This window comes from Barbus barbus (assembly GCF_936440315.1).
Source record: "Barbus barbus genome assembly, chromosome: 46".
Lineage (NCBI taxonomy): Eukaryota > Metazoa > Chordata > Actinopteri > Cypriniformes > Cyprinidae > Barbus > Barbus barbus.
In genome coordinates, this window is record NC_136724.1 from 16,813,535 (window position 1) to 16,828,768 (window position 15,234).

The 15,234-nt window shown below is 37.3% G+C and overlaps 1 protein-coding gene across 1 annotated transcript in view; it reads right to left on the reverse strand.

Annotated features, from left to right (window-relative positions):
- The window catches only part of LOC306864726 (connector enhancer of kinase suppressor of ras 2-like), a gene marked incomplete at both ends in the record, with an annotated part of 78,620 nt that extends 69,285 nt beyond the window's left edge, over positions 1 to 9,335 (reverse strand). The window contains one exon of the mRNA XM_079408918.1: positions 9,272 to 9,335. Coding sequence (XP_079265044.1) covers positions 9,272 to 9,335 — 64 coding nt within the window. The remainder of the gene's footprint in view (positions 1 to 9,271) is intronic.
- Positions 9,336 to 15,234: the final 5,899 nt, after the last annotated feature.

The window sequence follows — 15,234 nt, forward strand, 5'->3', positions numbered from 1 at the left end:
TCTTTTTGGTTACGGTCACACTGCAAGTGTTCAGATTTGGGCCATTTCCATATGTTTTGCAATGCAACCTCAGTCTGAACAGTTTTATCGGACTTCACACAACTTTTGTCACTCTAGATGACGGGAGTCACTCCAAACATTTCACATACCAGTAGTTTTATCATCAGTCGGTCAATGTGGAAGTTAGCTGGATAATATGGAAGTCAGCTGGAGAGACTCAGTGGAGGTACAGTGAGGTGTTAGAACTCATAAGTAGTACAGTGACAGCTCAATACAAGCAAAACTTGAGGGGAAAATATACAAGAAAAACTTTTCTCTCTTTCTCCTCATCCTCGTCTTCCTTATTACCTGCACATGAAATTGCTGTCTTCCACGGCATGTCACCCTATAAATGAATCGTAAACACTGACTTCAGTGGCCTCCATGTATGACAGCATGCTACTTGTCACTTTTGCATATTTTTTATCTTTTGCAGTTCAGGGCTGTGACCAGTTCACACTCAAATCTGATACTGGCCACATTTAATAATTTGAGCAGCCCAAAAAAATGGATATAAGCAATAAATCAGAATTAAGTACTAATTCTTGCAGTGTGAATGTAGGCTTAGTTACGGTTACAAAAAGGTGTAACATCCCTGAAAACAAACATGAACACAGTTTGTAAAAGGATGGGATAAGAATACCCATGAATCAGCTGTGAACTCTTACACAGGCGTTTTGCCGTTCTGCATTGACACCACCTGCAATGAGGCTCTAAATGTGTGTGAGTGTGTGTGTGTGAGTGTGTGTGTGTGTGTGTGTGTGTGTGTGTGTGTGCTTCCATCACTGAATCGTCCTTCCTCTGCCATCACTTAATCTCAAAGCCATAGGGGACTGTCTGGAGATGAGAAATTCATCAGTTAAATAAACCCTGTCTCAAAATGAGCCGTCCAGCTGTGCAGAACCGTGCCTCAAGCCTCTCCTGGAGTAGTAGGAGAGCTGAAGGGCTGGTTCTTGGACCAACAGTGAATGTTCATAAATACTGTCTTCTACAACAAAATAAACACACTATTCCAGATTGGTTTCTTCTCTGTGGTTGTGAACAAAATATAACTGGTTCTTTATATTCTTGAGGTTATATGGTCTTCAGAGTAACATTCTTAAGGCTACATTATAGGTTCTTCAGATCAGCTTGTTCTACAGCACTTATCTGAGAAAAAAGCTTGCATATACTTTGACATGCAATGCACACAGGCAACCTGAGTTTGAATCATTTCCAGTCCCACTTCCCTATTGTTTCCTCTTATCTCTTCACCTTCCTTGCAATGAAAATGGAAGGATGTGTGTAAGTTTTAATGCATAGGAAATAATATACTTATGGTAACCATATAAGGACCCTCACAAAATTGAATAACTCAGACATTTCTTTTTCAGGAGAATTAATTGAGTTCTTAATTAGGTTTCATTGAACTCATAATGGGAAGATCATTTCAATGACTTGATCTTTCAATTTCTTTCAGCAAAGAAACCTTTATTCAAGTCATTTCGTTCATGAGTTAAAATGTTATATTTCCAACAGCTAAATTCTTCAAACACTTCCACATATGCTACTGTGAAATAGGATATATGAGCTCATACTGAGATCTCTGATCGTTGATTCCATAATCTGAAGTCACAAATCAAAGTTGACACTCCTGAGATCTCCTCTGAAACTCTTTCTGAATTTAACAAGAATTTTTGAGATCACTTCTAATTGCAGATTTTATCTTCTGTGTGCAGTTTGAGAGCTTCTGTAAAACTATATAATATTATAGAAAATACAGAAAATTACTACACTAAAAATAGCTACACTACTTTTATAAAACCTGATTATCACTGAAGTGATTGTTTGAGTTTGGCATACAAAAATAAATGTAAAAAAATTCTAAAGATTTGTCTAAAATGTACTATCTATAATTTACTATATTATTAAGATTTTTTTTTTTTTTTCAATCAAAATATATGGGAATGGAGAAATTATCCTGATTAAAACTACAATTATTCCTCATTCCATAAATATTCTTCATCTTTAACACCAACTTTAACATCAATGAAGAAATGAGTTGTAAATTAACACATTTAACAAATTTGACACATTTAAAAATCACTCGCAAAGACGCAAATCTGTATAAGAAGAGCAAATGCTGAAAGTATTAGTTTTTGTGTTTTTGCACAAAATTAATAAAAGAGGAGATTTATCAATGTTTAATGTTATGCTGTATTAGGATTTAGAGGGCTTATTCGCCATGGTAACAAATGTAGACCTTAAGATCTTTTTGACTTTCATTTATTCAATTCATAAGGCATACTTCAATGAATTCACAGCTTTCTTTCAACTCAATCATTTTAGATGTTTACAAAAAATAGTACATCATAATTTAAGTTTTTACAGTGCGCATATGAAATTGCTGGGGGGTTTTCTCAGAAGAAAATCTATGATGGTGTATGTCTCCATTTTGCACTCAGGATATATTAAAATTGCATTTGCCACTTCTCTTTCCTACGAGTATAAAAAGTCTGACTCGGAGCATCACAGACTCAACAACATTACAGTCAAACTCTGTAGTCCCTCTTTCTAATGGATCTAGAGCAGCAACACCTACTCATGAATCCCATTTTCACATCAACCGCCTAAAAGCCTGTTTCTGATCTCTCTCAGGTACTGACTCTTGAGTAATGATCTGAATCCAGTGCATCAGCAGAGGAGCCCAGGTGTTCCCCATCCAGTTTGTCTCCTAACAGATGCTCTCCTCCCTGCAGATATGAAACAATTGTTCAAGAGGATAGCGAGCGTCACCGTTTTCCTCCCATCTGTAAAACTCTGCAGCGTTGGCCTGTTTTTGCGAGCGGCCTCTGAAGAGCTGTTGTGGTTTCATTCCTTAGATGATCTTCAGATCACCGTCCAGGACAAATGTGAGCTCTGACAGACGGGAAACAGCGCAGAGTGTACAGTCTCTTACCGAGTACATACTGTATCGGAATCAGTATGTATAGAGAACTATTTAGCAAAACACTCCGATACAGTGTTTTGCTGAATATTTCTCTCTATACCATGGTTCTTCAGTTCTATAAAGTGATTCAGAGATGACTCACACCCTTTACACCCACTGACAGCACACAAACACACTTTTACACTTTTTCACAGGAGGAAAGAGTCGCCCCGAGCCAAGCCACACACCCACACACCCGCCCCTTGAAGCTGCAGCCCAGGACGCAGCGCCACAGCTCTGCGTGTGTGTATTATTATTCAAAGGTCTTTAAACTCGATTTCGTCTTCTCGCTCTCTACCATGTCTGTATTTCTGTCACACACACACGCAGTCAATCCTCCCCAGCTCTGCCACATGTCATATGAAATACAATATTCATGTGTTCCCTTAAGACACACCCCGAAGACAGGCCTGGAATCCCCAAAATGCCTTAGTTGGAGAGCCTGATACATGTGTGTGTGTGTGTGAATACATATGCTCTGATGACCTCCATAAGTGCATGCTATACATTTTCCACTCAATTGTAACCTCATAAACCATCAAAGAAAGCACCAAACCATTCTGAGCTGAACGCCACAAAACGACAGCATTTCATTTCAGGCAAAAAGCAGCTAATGCACCTTCCTACATGACAATCAATTATGACGGTGTGGAGCGGAGAGAGAGAGACGTGCCGTTACATGGTCTTTCATCTTTCTGTCAAGATATTTCAGCTGAAGCTGCGATTCTTCTTCTGCTCCATTGGTAAAAAAGAAAAAGTTTAAGCGAAGAATGCCGGGAAGGAAAATGAGTTCAGGTGTTTTGTTCAAAGCGAATGAGCTGAAACTCTTGAAGCATTTTGAATTATATATAATCGTTAGATCTATGTGCATGTAGCAGCTAAAGGGGAAGAAAACAAAAAAGCTCTAATATTTCAATTGTTTCCCATAGGCAGGCATGATATACTGCTGTATTCAGCTTCTCCATCCATAATTTTGCTATATAGTATATTCTATATAGTATGTCGATAGTGGTTTCATTGGTTTAACTTTTTATTTAATAATAATAATAAATCATTATTATTTAATAAATATGTATTATTAATATTCTAGTTTTATGTTTCCAACAGAATTCGAGGAAAACCCTGAAACAAAGCTGTTATTTGTTTATTTTATTTTATTTTAAATAATGTTACAGAAATATCCAAGTTTTGTTTTTCCAAAATAATTTACAAAGGACTTTTGAGGAAAAAAATCTAAAAACAAAATTGACATTTAAACAATCATAATATCCAGATTCTCAGACATTTTTTATCCATATTTTTGTTACATTGTTTTATAGTCTTACTGTATTTCGACACCTGCTTCATTTAATTGTCTTTTTATAAACTAATAAATTATTATTATTAATATATTACAGAAATATTCAAGCTTTGTTTTTCCAAAGGATTTCCAAAGGAATTTTAGGCAAAATCTGAGATAAGTTGATATTTAAATGAACATAACTGCCAGCTTCTGACTTTTTTCGTTTTTTCACATTTTGTCACATAGCTTTATCAGCTTACTGTATTTCAATGACTGTTTAATTTAATTTTCTTTAAATATTATAATAATAATACATAATTTTATTATTATTCAATAATATATTACATATATTCATTTTATTTCTCCAAAGGAAAATCTAAGACAAAGTTGACATTTAAATGAACTATAAAAGAGCTCTGACTCAGTCATTTTATCTATTCATCACTTCAACTGTGTGATGAACAATTCTCAGTCAAATTGATTTTGATACCAAAATATCTCAGTAGGTACTGATTCAGGACTTGAATGGTCCGTCAGCAGATTTATAGGCTCTAGTGCACAGCTCCCAGCGTCGGTCAGTTATATTGAACACTCCCTCAATGACTCTATCTGAAGCACCGCTGCCTCCCAGTAAAACCACAAGCCACAAAAGCACAGCAAGACTAGGACCACAGTCTAACTGGGAAACGACAGAGGCTGGTTCTAGTTCAGCCAAACAGCTCCACCCTAATCTTTACAGAGATGGAGGCATTGGCATCAGAGGCGGGCCTTCAATCAGAGGCTGAGATGTTTACTGTTCTCTGGAATGTGTTGGCCAGCATAGCAGATACATGGCGCTTTCCACAAATGGGGCCTTAAACATATAAAAAAAAAGAGCCTGAAAAAAGTTTTTTCGAACAATAATTTAGATAACAGGATTTAGTGGTTGAGCTTGATGAATACAGTCAACACCAATGTTTTGCTCATAGCTTCATGTTAGGTTAATTTTAAGTTACATAACATTTCTAATACTTCTTATAAAAAAAAAAAACATGGGATTTGTGTCTCTGATGCTTTTACTAAATAAGCATACTGTATTCATGGAAAGTGACGCACACTGGTAGCCGCAGGAGATGATTATACACAGCACTTATGGGAAAGAGCAAGAAAAGGAGAAACAAAGTAAGAACTGGAGATAGAGAGATGGAGAGAGCCGACTTGCTGTCTATCAGAGTTTTGTTAGTGATGTGACAGAACTTGATTAGATCTAAAGCCCCGCGGTCAGAAAGCTAATCAAGAGGAAGGAGCAGTCATACACACCCACAGACACCCTAAAGCTGTGTTTCCAGCTGTTGCATTCCGAACACTGTAAAAAAAAAAAAAAAAATAGCTGTTCGATCCTTAAAAAGTAATGACATGAAGGCCACAGCTGGCTTAATTATTTCCAAGGAAATGCCTTCACTGAACTTAAAGGTCATGTTTCCATAAACTAAAATCTGCCATCATAATAATTACAAATTTAGGTTAAGTAATTCTAAGAAGTTGTTCTATGCAAATGGCAATGTTATGTCATAATAAGTGCTTCAAGTTTTCAATGAAAGCAAAACATCATGAATACTCAACAGTGGAACATGAGACTTAAACATTCAATACACGAAACTACTGAATTGTAGGTAAATATTAAAATATTTATACAGTTAAAATAATTAATCAAAATTAAAATTCTAAAAAATAATACCTTATCTACATTTGTTATATAGCTTAACAGCTTTTAAGTTTTTTAATATTTATGAATATTTAAATAAATATTTCTTAAGTTCTCATCTTTCTATTTAAAACAGCATTAGTGTGATGAATAATTCTCTAAATTACAAATGTATTATAATTATGTATTATATTATTTATATTATCATTTACAATTGTTTTTAATTAAAATTATAGATGATTTTGATTATGTAAGCATCAGCAATGTAAGTTATAGGTTTACAATATTGCTGTTTAAATCACAAACACAGTATTTGAGATCTTTTTGACCAAACTGCACAGCTCTTGCAAACAGTCACACACAGAAGCAAACACATTGTCATTTATAGGTTTGCGACATCTGCTCATAGTCACCTTTAATGGTAGGCTGATGTACCATTAAATGTCCTGCTGTATCCTCAGCCTCATCTTTCCTAGCCACTGTTTATTAAAAGGCCCAGCATGGCTCTGAGACGCCACAACAATTAAACATAGAAAAGTAATATATTCATTAACGAGCATTACAAATGCAAGACTTAGGAATCCTCCATTTAACAATTAATCAGTCCTTGCACTACATCTCACTTGCTTGCATCTTCATCGTCACGCTCTTTCTCTGTCTCTGTTCTTTCAGCTCCACTCCTCTTATTAAATGCATATTAATTACAGTCTGATCTCAATGACCCCAGACAGCTTACACATCTCAGGCTAAACAAATACAATACCACTCCTCTCGGCAAGATTTCTGAAGCCATATAGTTCGACCAAAATCCATACTATATGTCCGAAATGTAATTTTAATTTAAATTCTGTTATCATTTACTCACCTACATGTCGTTCGTTTATCATTTATATTATATAAAAATATAAATATTTGATATATTAATATAACATTTATCTTTAAATATATACATGCATGTGTGTGTATTTATATATGCATAATAAATGTACAAAGTACACACACATCTAAACACAAACGTTTATTTTGGATGTGATTAATCGCGATTAATCGTTTGACACCCTTACTTAGTTATCGTTCTTGGTGTGAACTGGCCTAAAATCTGATTTTTGTTTCCAAGTGCTGGATATCATTTTTGGCTCTGCAACATGGACAAAATTGGTCTTGTGTCCACTTGATCACTTTAAAGTGTCGTCGAGGACAGACAAAGCTGTTTGAGACATCCCTCCCACCGTTCAGCGGTCTCCTCCAAATGCTGTGCTGATTTTGAAGTAAGTGAGTTTATGCCACTCCAGGCAGCACCAATACACCATTCCAGCATTAGCGAGACTTTAATAATGGCATTTAGAGAGGGCCACAGAAGGGGTGTACTGAATGTAATGTGTAGGCCTGGGGGTGTGCGCAGCATGTACAGGCATCGATCAAAACACTCACTGACTCTCTGAGTCACAATCGGAAAAATAGCTTTGCTATAAGTCACAGATGCAGTTTGACCTAAAGCTCTTGTACATATGTACCCCTCCAACGCACACACATAAGCCTCCACTTCAATTTAGCCTGAACCAGCCAGATTCAGCTACATCCTGTCTCTCTGTAAGCTGCATTAGCTGCGCTATTAAATTAATCTGCTCTTCACAAGCAGGTAAAATACCACAGCTCTGTCTTTTGCAGGTTATGTGCTTGTAATTGGGACAGTGAACAAGGGTCAGTATCAAGCCGCTAATGGGTCTAGGGTAGATATTATAGCTAATAAGTACAAGTCTGAATGGATGAATGAGACAAATTGATAGAGAGCGCAACAATGAATGTAATTACAGTCCCTTAATGTGGTACACACAACAATTTGAGTCAAAAATGAGGGCAAATATTCCTTCTTTACAAGTCCTGCTCTGATGGTTAGTCTCTCTCTGTTCCTCACAGATGCTCACATTGACGCACAAATGACAAGACACAAACACTGCATAATTCTAGTACACATGCACATGCAAAGTCCATCATTTAATGAGAAGATTAAAGCTTTTGACCACATACTCAGGATTGGGGGACCAAATGTATTCATTTGAGAATCAAATTGTGTCAGTAATATGTATATAGGGGGATGAGTCTATAATAGGCCTAGTTAATTCGAGTTTTCCAGTGAACCAGTGCAAAAAACTAATAAAATAGCACAATATGCTGCTTTCATAACCTTCATTATTTGCAAATGCACAAAACCTAATGCAGTTCTACTTGGTCATTACATTAGGAGACATGATATGAAGAACAATTTTATGTCTGTTATCTGATAACAAGCCTTATATCACAGATCTGTGAATCATTATCCGGTCAATCCTGTCATTCAACCTCGATAACTCACTGCTCGATTTGTTGTTGTGATGAAGAATCTGGACACGCCGCCCACGCCCACGAGAGCAGAGAAGGTGCGTAATTGCCCCCTCCGCCTCCGCGCATCAAAGATCCTGCTTCTCTTCTTCAGATATAACTTACATGAGGAAGCTCCTTCATCACAAGGACCCCCATAAAATCATCTAATAACGATAGAACGATGGTTTTTGATGTTCTGTGACCAGCACTCCCATTACTGCTAGAGCTCCTTGATGTGCCAAAGCAAAGTTCAATTCTCATGGTTGTATATAAGTCGCTAAATATCTTTTGTTAGTTGAATTATGTGATTTGATATGTATTAATCTATAGCTTTCAGTGAGGTTGACGTTTTAAAGGAATTTCAGTCAGTAATTTTCTGTCGACGTTTCTAAATAGTGTAACCGTTAACTATCTTAAAGACATTTGAAAGCTTATACATTTGTGAAAATATATGATAAAGAGAGAAATAATTACATTAATCGCGTTTTGTCGAAACATCCCATAACGGAAAGCGCTCGAGCAGCGAACTGTTGCTATGGTTACCTCCTAAGGCAAACGGGACTTCGGTTCGCTAGCGGCTATATAGTGCTTTCTGAGTAACTTGTAAAATAACTTTTGTGGACACTGAACGCTGTCTGAAAACGCTAATTGAAACCCAAACTTATAAATAGTTACAAGTAAAGGAATACTGACTTTTAAGACTTTTTTGGACTTCCTTCAAGTCGTTGCATTGAGACTCCAGCTCATAGCCTACAGTATTTAACTTACACCCTGATTGCTGTTATTAACATCAGACACCTGCACGCTTCACTACTTGGGAAAAAGACACCAAGAATGCAAAAATGATCTGATATATCAAATAATATTTTTTCTTGACTACTGCGCCATTCGATTTAGAAGGACTTTGCGGGTTTATGGAGCAAAACGCATCACGTACCTTTCATCCAGTCCACAACTTGACTGGGGCTCCATTTACTGACAGGTTCCATGACGAGAGCCATCGCGAAACTTTCTGTGGTTGTCCCCTCAGCACGGCTGCGAGGGGCAGAAGATGTGGTTTAACGCAGCTCTGGGGAGCTCAGATCGGTGGTCTCACGTTAAGCGCCTAGATTTGGCCCCCGGTTACGCGTTTTCATCCCATCCAGAATTGCGCATCCAAAAGAGTCACACCTAACGACATCGAGCACATTCCTAACCCTTTGCTCCTGCGAACTCACGGGTTTCTTGTTATTATAACACCCATATCTAAGAGCCCAAACCCGGTCCCCGTTTCAGTTCAGATCCTGGCATAAGCCGGGTCCCCAACAGTCGCGTCTTCATGCCATGCACCAACTGCAGTCTCTCCTTTTTCTCCCTTCCCCTCCCTTCGTTTTCTTCTCCTTTTTAGGAGTCTGTACCTTTCAGAGGTGGACTAGTGGGTATATAGAGTAAGACAGAGAGAAATGAGCGGTGTACCCACGGGGACTCAAGTGAACGTCGATTCCAAAAGCGGCGGCGAGCGTTGATTCAATTGGGCGCGCGCTCCTCCTGTGGGTGGTGCTGCAAAGTGAATTTGACTCGCGCGCTCGGTTTATTTCCCACGAGGATAAAAGGCTTTCGGCCGTATTCATTTTAATGAGGGCACGCTGGTTCGCTCTGCTTCAGAAACTCTGTAAAAGCAGTGAACGCAAAGTATTTGTCTGGAATATGTAATGATGCACATAGAGGGGCTATATTTGCATGAGACTTGGACACTTGGGACTGTGTATGGCTAATGGTATGGTCTAGACCAAAATTATGGAGGACTATGGTAGCAAAAACCATAAGAGTGACAGGAATAACTCAAAGATTCATAAATGAGAAGTCAATCGGTGCTAGTTGCCAGACATTTTACTCTAGTGAATATTTCTCAGGGTAGGTTTATTTTTGAAAGTCAATTTGTGAAAGTCAAGAACATACCCTGCAGTCTTAAAAGCTATTAAACATTTTAATTTTTGTGAATACATGAAATATATGCAGTTAATTTAAAAGTTTGGTGGAAATAGATTGGTAAGTTTTCTAATTTGGAACCTTTCAAAACACTGTGGAACACAAAACAAGCTTTCATGAAACAGCAAAAACATTATTTTAACTATTGTTTTAGGCTGAAATGTTGGCCCTGGCCCTAAAATTTTAAGAAAAAATGCCCTTGAATTTAAAAAGAAACTAGGTTTTTGAAACTAAAATACAAAACTACTATTTACAATATATGTGACTCATAAACAGAGCCATTTGGCTGAAGGCAATTTAATTTAAAGAAAGAAAATTAAACTCCAAATCATATTTCTAATGTTAAAGTAAACAGCTACAGCATCTATTATTCACAGAAAAATCCCCAAAAGAAATACATGTTTTTAGCATAACAATTAGATACAAAAACTTTGTTTAATGTGATTTATTATTGTTGACAGCCGTGTGTTAAGTAGAAAAAGCTTTCTTTGCCTCAGGAATTCTGTCTTAGACATTTTAACTGGTTCACTGAAACACAGATATAATCAATTAAATACTTTGTCATAAACATTTCTGTTTTTAAAAAAGGCATTTTTGAGGTTTTTGTCATATGATGCTGAACAAAACCTTTTCGAGTGTTTTCTATAATTGAAGTGGTCTAGCAAACTCATCCAACATGGACAGTTTTGCCAGTTCACCATCATCCCTGGCCTTCATCCTGGCTGCCTATTGATTTTGCTCCAACTCATCCTTACTTCAGAACCAGAGCATATGGAGCCATGAGGCTAGAGTCGGGCCCAGATCAGGCCCCAGTATGTCAGCATGAATCATACAACAGATTCTGTGGAACCACACCATAGAGATTCAGTGATCAGTGGGCTCTGCCCCATAAACATGCACTCTAAATCACACGGGGAGGAAAGAATCAGAGCAGGAAAACTGGAGCTGTCAGATACATTTGCAGCATAGCCCGGCTCATGGGCTTTTTTAGCTCCTGATTTCATATTTGTCCCCTAATTGTGCTCTTTTAGGAGAGCCGTGTGTGGCCACAACTGCTGTTGAAACTGATCTGTCACGTTGTATGACATTTTAGATTTTTTCTTACACATTTGGGAGAGTGTGCCCCCTTCTGACCATCCAGAGACAAGAACAAAATTTGTAGTCCTTTTCTAGCAGCTTTAAGCAAAACAAAAAAGATTGATCTCAAGCTTTATGTATGTTTTCTTTAATAATATAGCCAGAGCAGGCTTATAGATACACGCATATATGAGTTGTGATCTTGTAATAATCACATGCTTAGAGTGAGATCTGGATAGTTTTAGATACAAAAGAAAAGCTTGTCCTTTGTTCTGGGACAAGTGCTATGAAAAGCAGGGAAAGCACTGCTTCCCATGAGGCGATGGAACGTCAGTTAGATAGATTCTGTCAGCTCTGCTTGCTTATGCTGTTTTTGCTGTGCAAACAGGCTGGTAAACAAACACCTCCAGATGGATGGAGGGGGGGTCGGCTTCAGAACGCATTGCTGCTTTTGAGTGGGAGGAACTAGGGTTTTTTTTTTTTTTTTCGTGCCAGTCTAGATGTTGTGGAGACGTTAAATTTATCCCCCCATCCATGCTGCTCATACTCTTCTCAAATGGCAAAAAAAAAGAGAGTGTATGCTGTTTTGGAATATGAAGTGGGTTAGCAGTACTGTCTGACAGCTGCCACAGGGCTGCTTATCCATAATAAACACAGCTGGGTGGAGTATGTTTGTGTGGCACTAAGATACCTGTGTGTCCTGAGAACAAGCTGAGAGGTTGCATACTTCAAGTAAGCAACTTCTCAGCTTGTTCACAGGACACACAGGTATCTTGGTGCCAAGTATGATACTTGTTCCCTTTAAGCCAGAAATCCCTTTTGGTAGCATGGTGTTAAAGAAATGGTTATATGGTATATCTGTCATGCTGCCAGTTACTACAGAAAATTTCTCCACAGTTCTTACTGGGATAAATATTTATAGTATATACTGTTTAAAAATGTGCAAAAATTTATTAATATGACAGTATAGGCCAGAAAGATGTCCTTTTAATTGCTAAAATATCAAATCTACAACAATGCATTCATAAATAGGCATAGACATGAACTGAAAAATACATTAATGCATTATTGCAATTTACATCACATGTCACAGTTGCATCACATGTCACAGTTGTAAGCCTGGATGTCCTGTACAGAGCACATTCTGGGCTTTGTAGAGATACTAAATGTTTGGAAGTTTCACCATGACCACACCCTCTCCTAGGTCTTTAAAGATGGCTAAATTTAATTTAGTGAAAAATTTTACATCCTTATGGAAATATGATTATATTTTGTAATTGTCAGTTAAATCTGAATAATTTTCAAATTGTTTGTCATAAAGCAACATCTCAGGAAAATGTTATGGGTTTTCAAATTCAAATATGACTTCCTGTTATGAAACAGGACATCATTTCATACATGTCCACTGTAGAGGACTAAAATCATGTTTATTATGCATTTTGGAAGACATAGCAATTGAATAGGAAAATAAAATTATAAATACATTTTCTTATGAAATATTAGATATTATTATGAAAATCTGGCCAATCATTACTCCCATTATGACAATTCTTTTTTCAACATGCTGTCCCAACAGCAACACATTAATATGCAAATTGCATACAGTGTAAAGATACATGGGAAAACCAGTTTATGGACATTTTACACACATATTGCATAAAACAAAATGGTATATCAAATCATTTTGTTATATATTTTATAACATAGTTGAGAATCATCCTTAAACAAAGTTTAGTATAAAAAAATCCTGAAACCTAAAAATTGATTGGTGATTTAAAAAAAAAAAAAGCCATTGTTTTTGCCTTTTTGATGTCTATTCATGCCATTTTAATTTTAGAAATCCTAGTGTCCTAGTTGAGTCCTAGTGTCCTCTATAGAGGACATAGAATAAAATATGAATAAAACAATTTTTCAAAAATTATTAATTTAATCCATCGCAGTTTGTTCTCTGTGTTCTGAGGTTTATTAAGTGACAAATGCTCCAAGTCCGAACGATTCAGTCCGTGAGTGAACTGCCCTAATGATTGAGACTTCTTCTTCTTTTGGCTTTTTATGGCGGTTGGCAAACAAGCGATAGGTGCATTCCCTACCAAAATGATTTAGACTCAGTCGTGAGACCCAGTTTTTGTCAATCATTTAGGGTTTTGTTTACCTGTTTAAACAATTCATGGTAAAGAATCTAAAAAGTCTAATCTAAATAATTACTGCACTAAAATGGAAGAATTCATAAAAGACCTTAAAAAGATTTCTGCTTTCAGTACATGATGCTTTCTTACATCATTGTTGCTCAACTAAAGATTGATAGATCACTTTGGTTCGGTAGTCACAATGCCTGTTTGATAAGCCTTGTTGAAGCTATTGGTCTAGCTGGTCTGAGCTTTCTCTCTCTTTCTCTTGCTATAATAGCATAACCGCTCTGCTGATGGATGGCCGTTTCCACAAAGCTAAACAAACACTCTCCAATAGAGCGATTGCAGGCCATTAAGCCATTCTATCAAGACCAATGGACAAATGTCTAGAGGAGCTGGGGTCCCTGTGGTGTGGAAATAGATCCATTCTTCAGCCCCCCACCATCAACAACTTTGGATTAATCTCCGGTTTAGATTTCAGATCCAATCTCAAGTCCAGTTTGTATGGACCAGAGTAACAAGGGTTTTAAGAGTCAATCGATCAAAGTTACTACCAACTTCCAGATCATTTAACAGACACGACAGAGCGCTGAATTATTTTCACTTAATAACCCACAGCATGTGGACTTAATTATTCATTTCACAACTTCAGCCAGGGTTGAGCTGGAGGGAAGGGCCTTGGACTGAATTGGCGGGAAAATCCTCATTTCATCTAAATGGGGCAAACACACTATAGAGAGGACAGTGTGGCCTCCTATCTGAGGCTTAGTCTTTTCTGCATGTTCTGTTAAAAAAGATAATGACCGTCTGAGTTTATAGGGCCTCCAAGCAGTGGCTTACATAAATCACAAGATTGTGTGTGCACTGATAGGAAGAGAGTGCTAAATTGTACTGTTTGTGCAAGTCAAGGACAGTCGTTATTACTTTTCTAAGCAATCAAATGTTGTTGTTTTTTCCACCTGGCACACAAAATACGCAAAAAATTCCATAGACCCTATTAAAGAAGGGGAAAAATTTGAAGGGGGCTCTATTGACTGGGGCCAGTAAGTGACCACCTAGCATCCACATAGTAACAACCTGGCAACAAACCACAAACCCTTGCATCATGACATGGGTCCTACCCATTTGCATGGGTAGGTTTGCACAAAAAATCTAGTTTTCTAGATTATTTATTGATTTAGTTATTATTGTGCCTGCTTCATTGTGTTTCCACCACCAAGGAAGATGTATGTACTTCAATGACAGGATGTGATTTAGACCTAAAGGTTGAATGAATCAACTACGGTCTATTACACTCTGCATAATCAAACCTCTATATTTTTCACTCCAGTCGCTTTTCTCCTTCTCCTGTCCCTGTGGTGCTGTATAATAGCTCAAGTGCTTCAATAACACAACAGTGTTAATTATGAAAGGGAAGGATGATGAACAGATTTTGAGTGCAATACTAAGCCCTAGTGGTGAAACATTGCAGTGCAGTATTTATGATTTATTTATATAATTGCGTAACAGACAGGCAGCCGGTTTGTGAGCTGCTCCATTTTTAACTGTATTTATAATTTAAAATAGTGGGTTCTACTTTCCTTGCATGTCCAGGATCCTCTCGATGGATTAGGTTGTTTCTGTTCTGAACATGTCTCTGTGAGATTGTTGTGCAATAACAACACAGCAAAAATAAGAAAACTTTGATTATTTACCTATTGAAATAACAATTACACCCAGGAGGAAA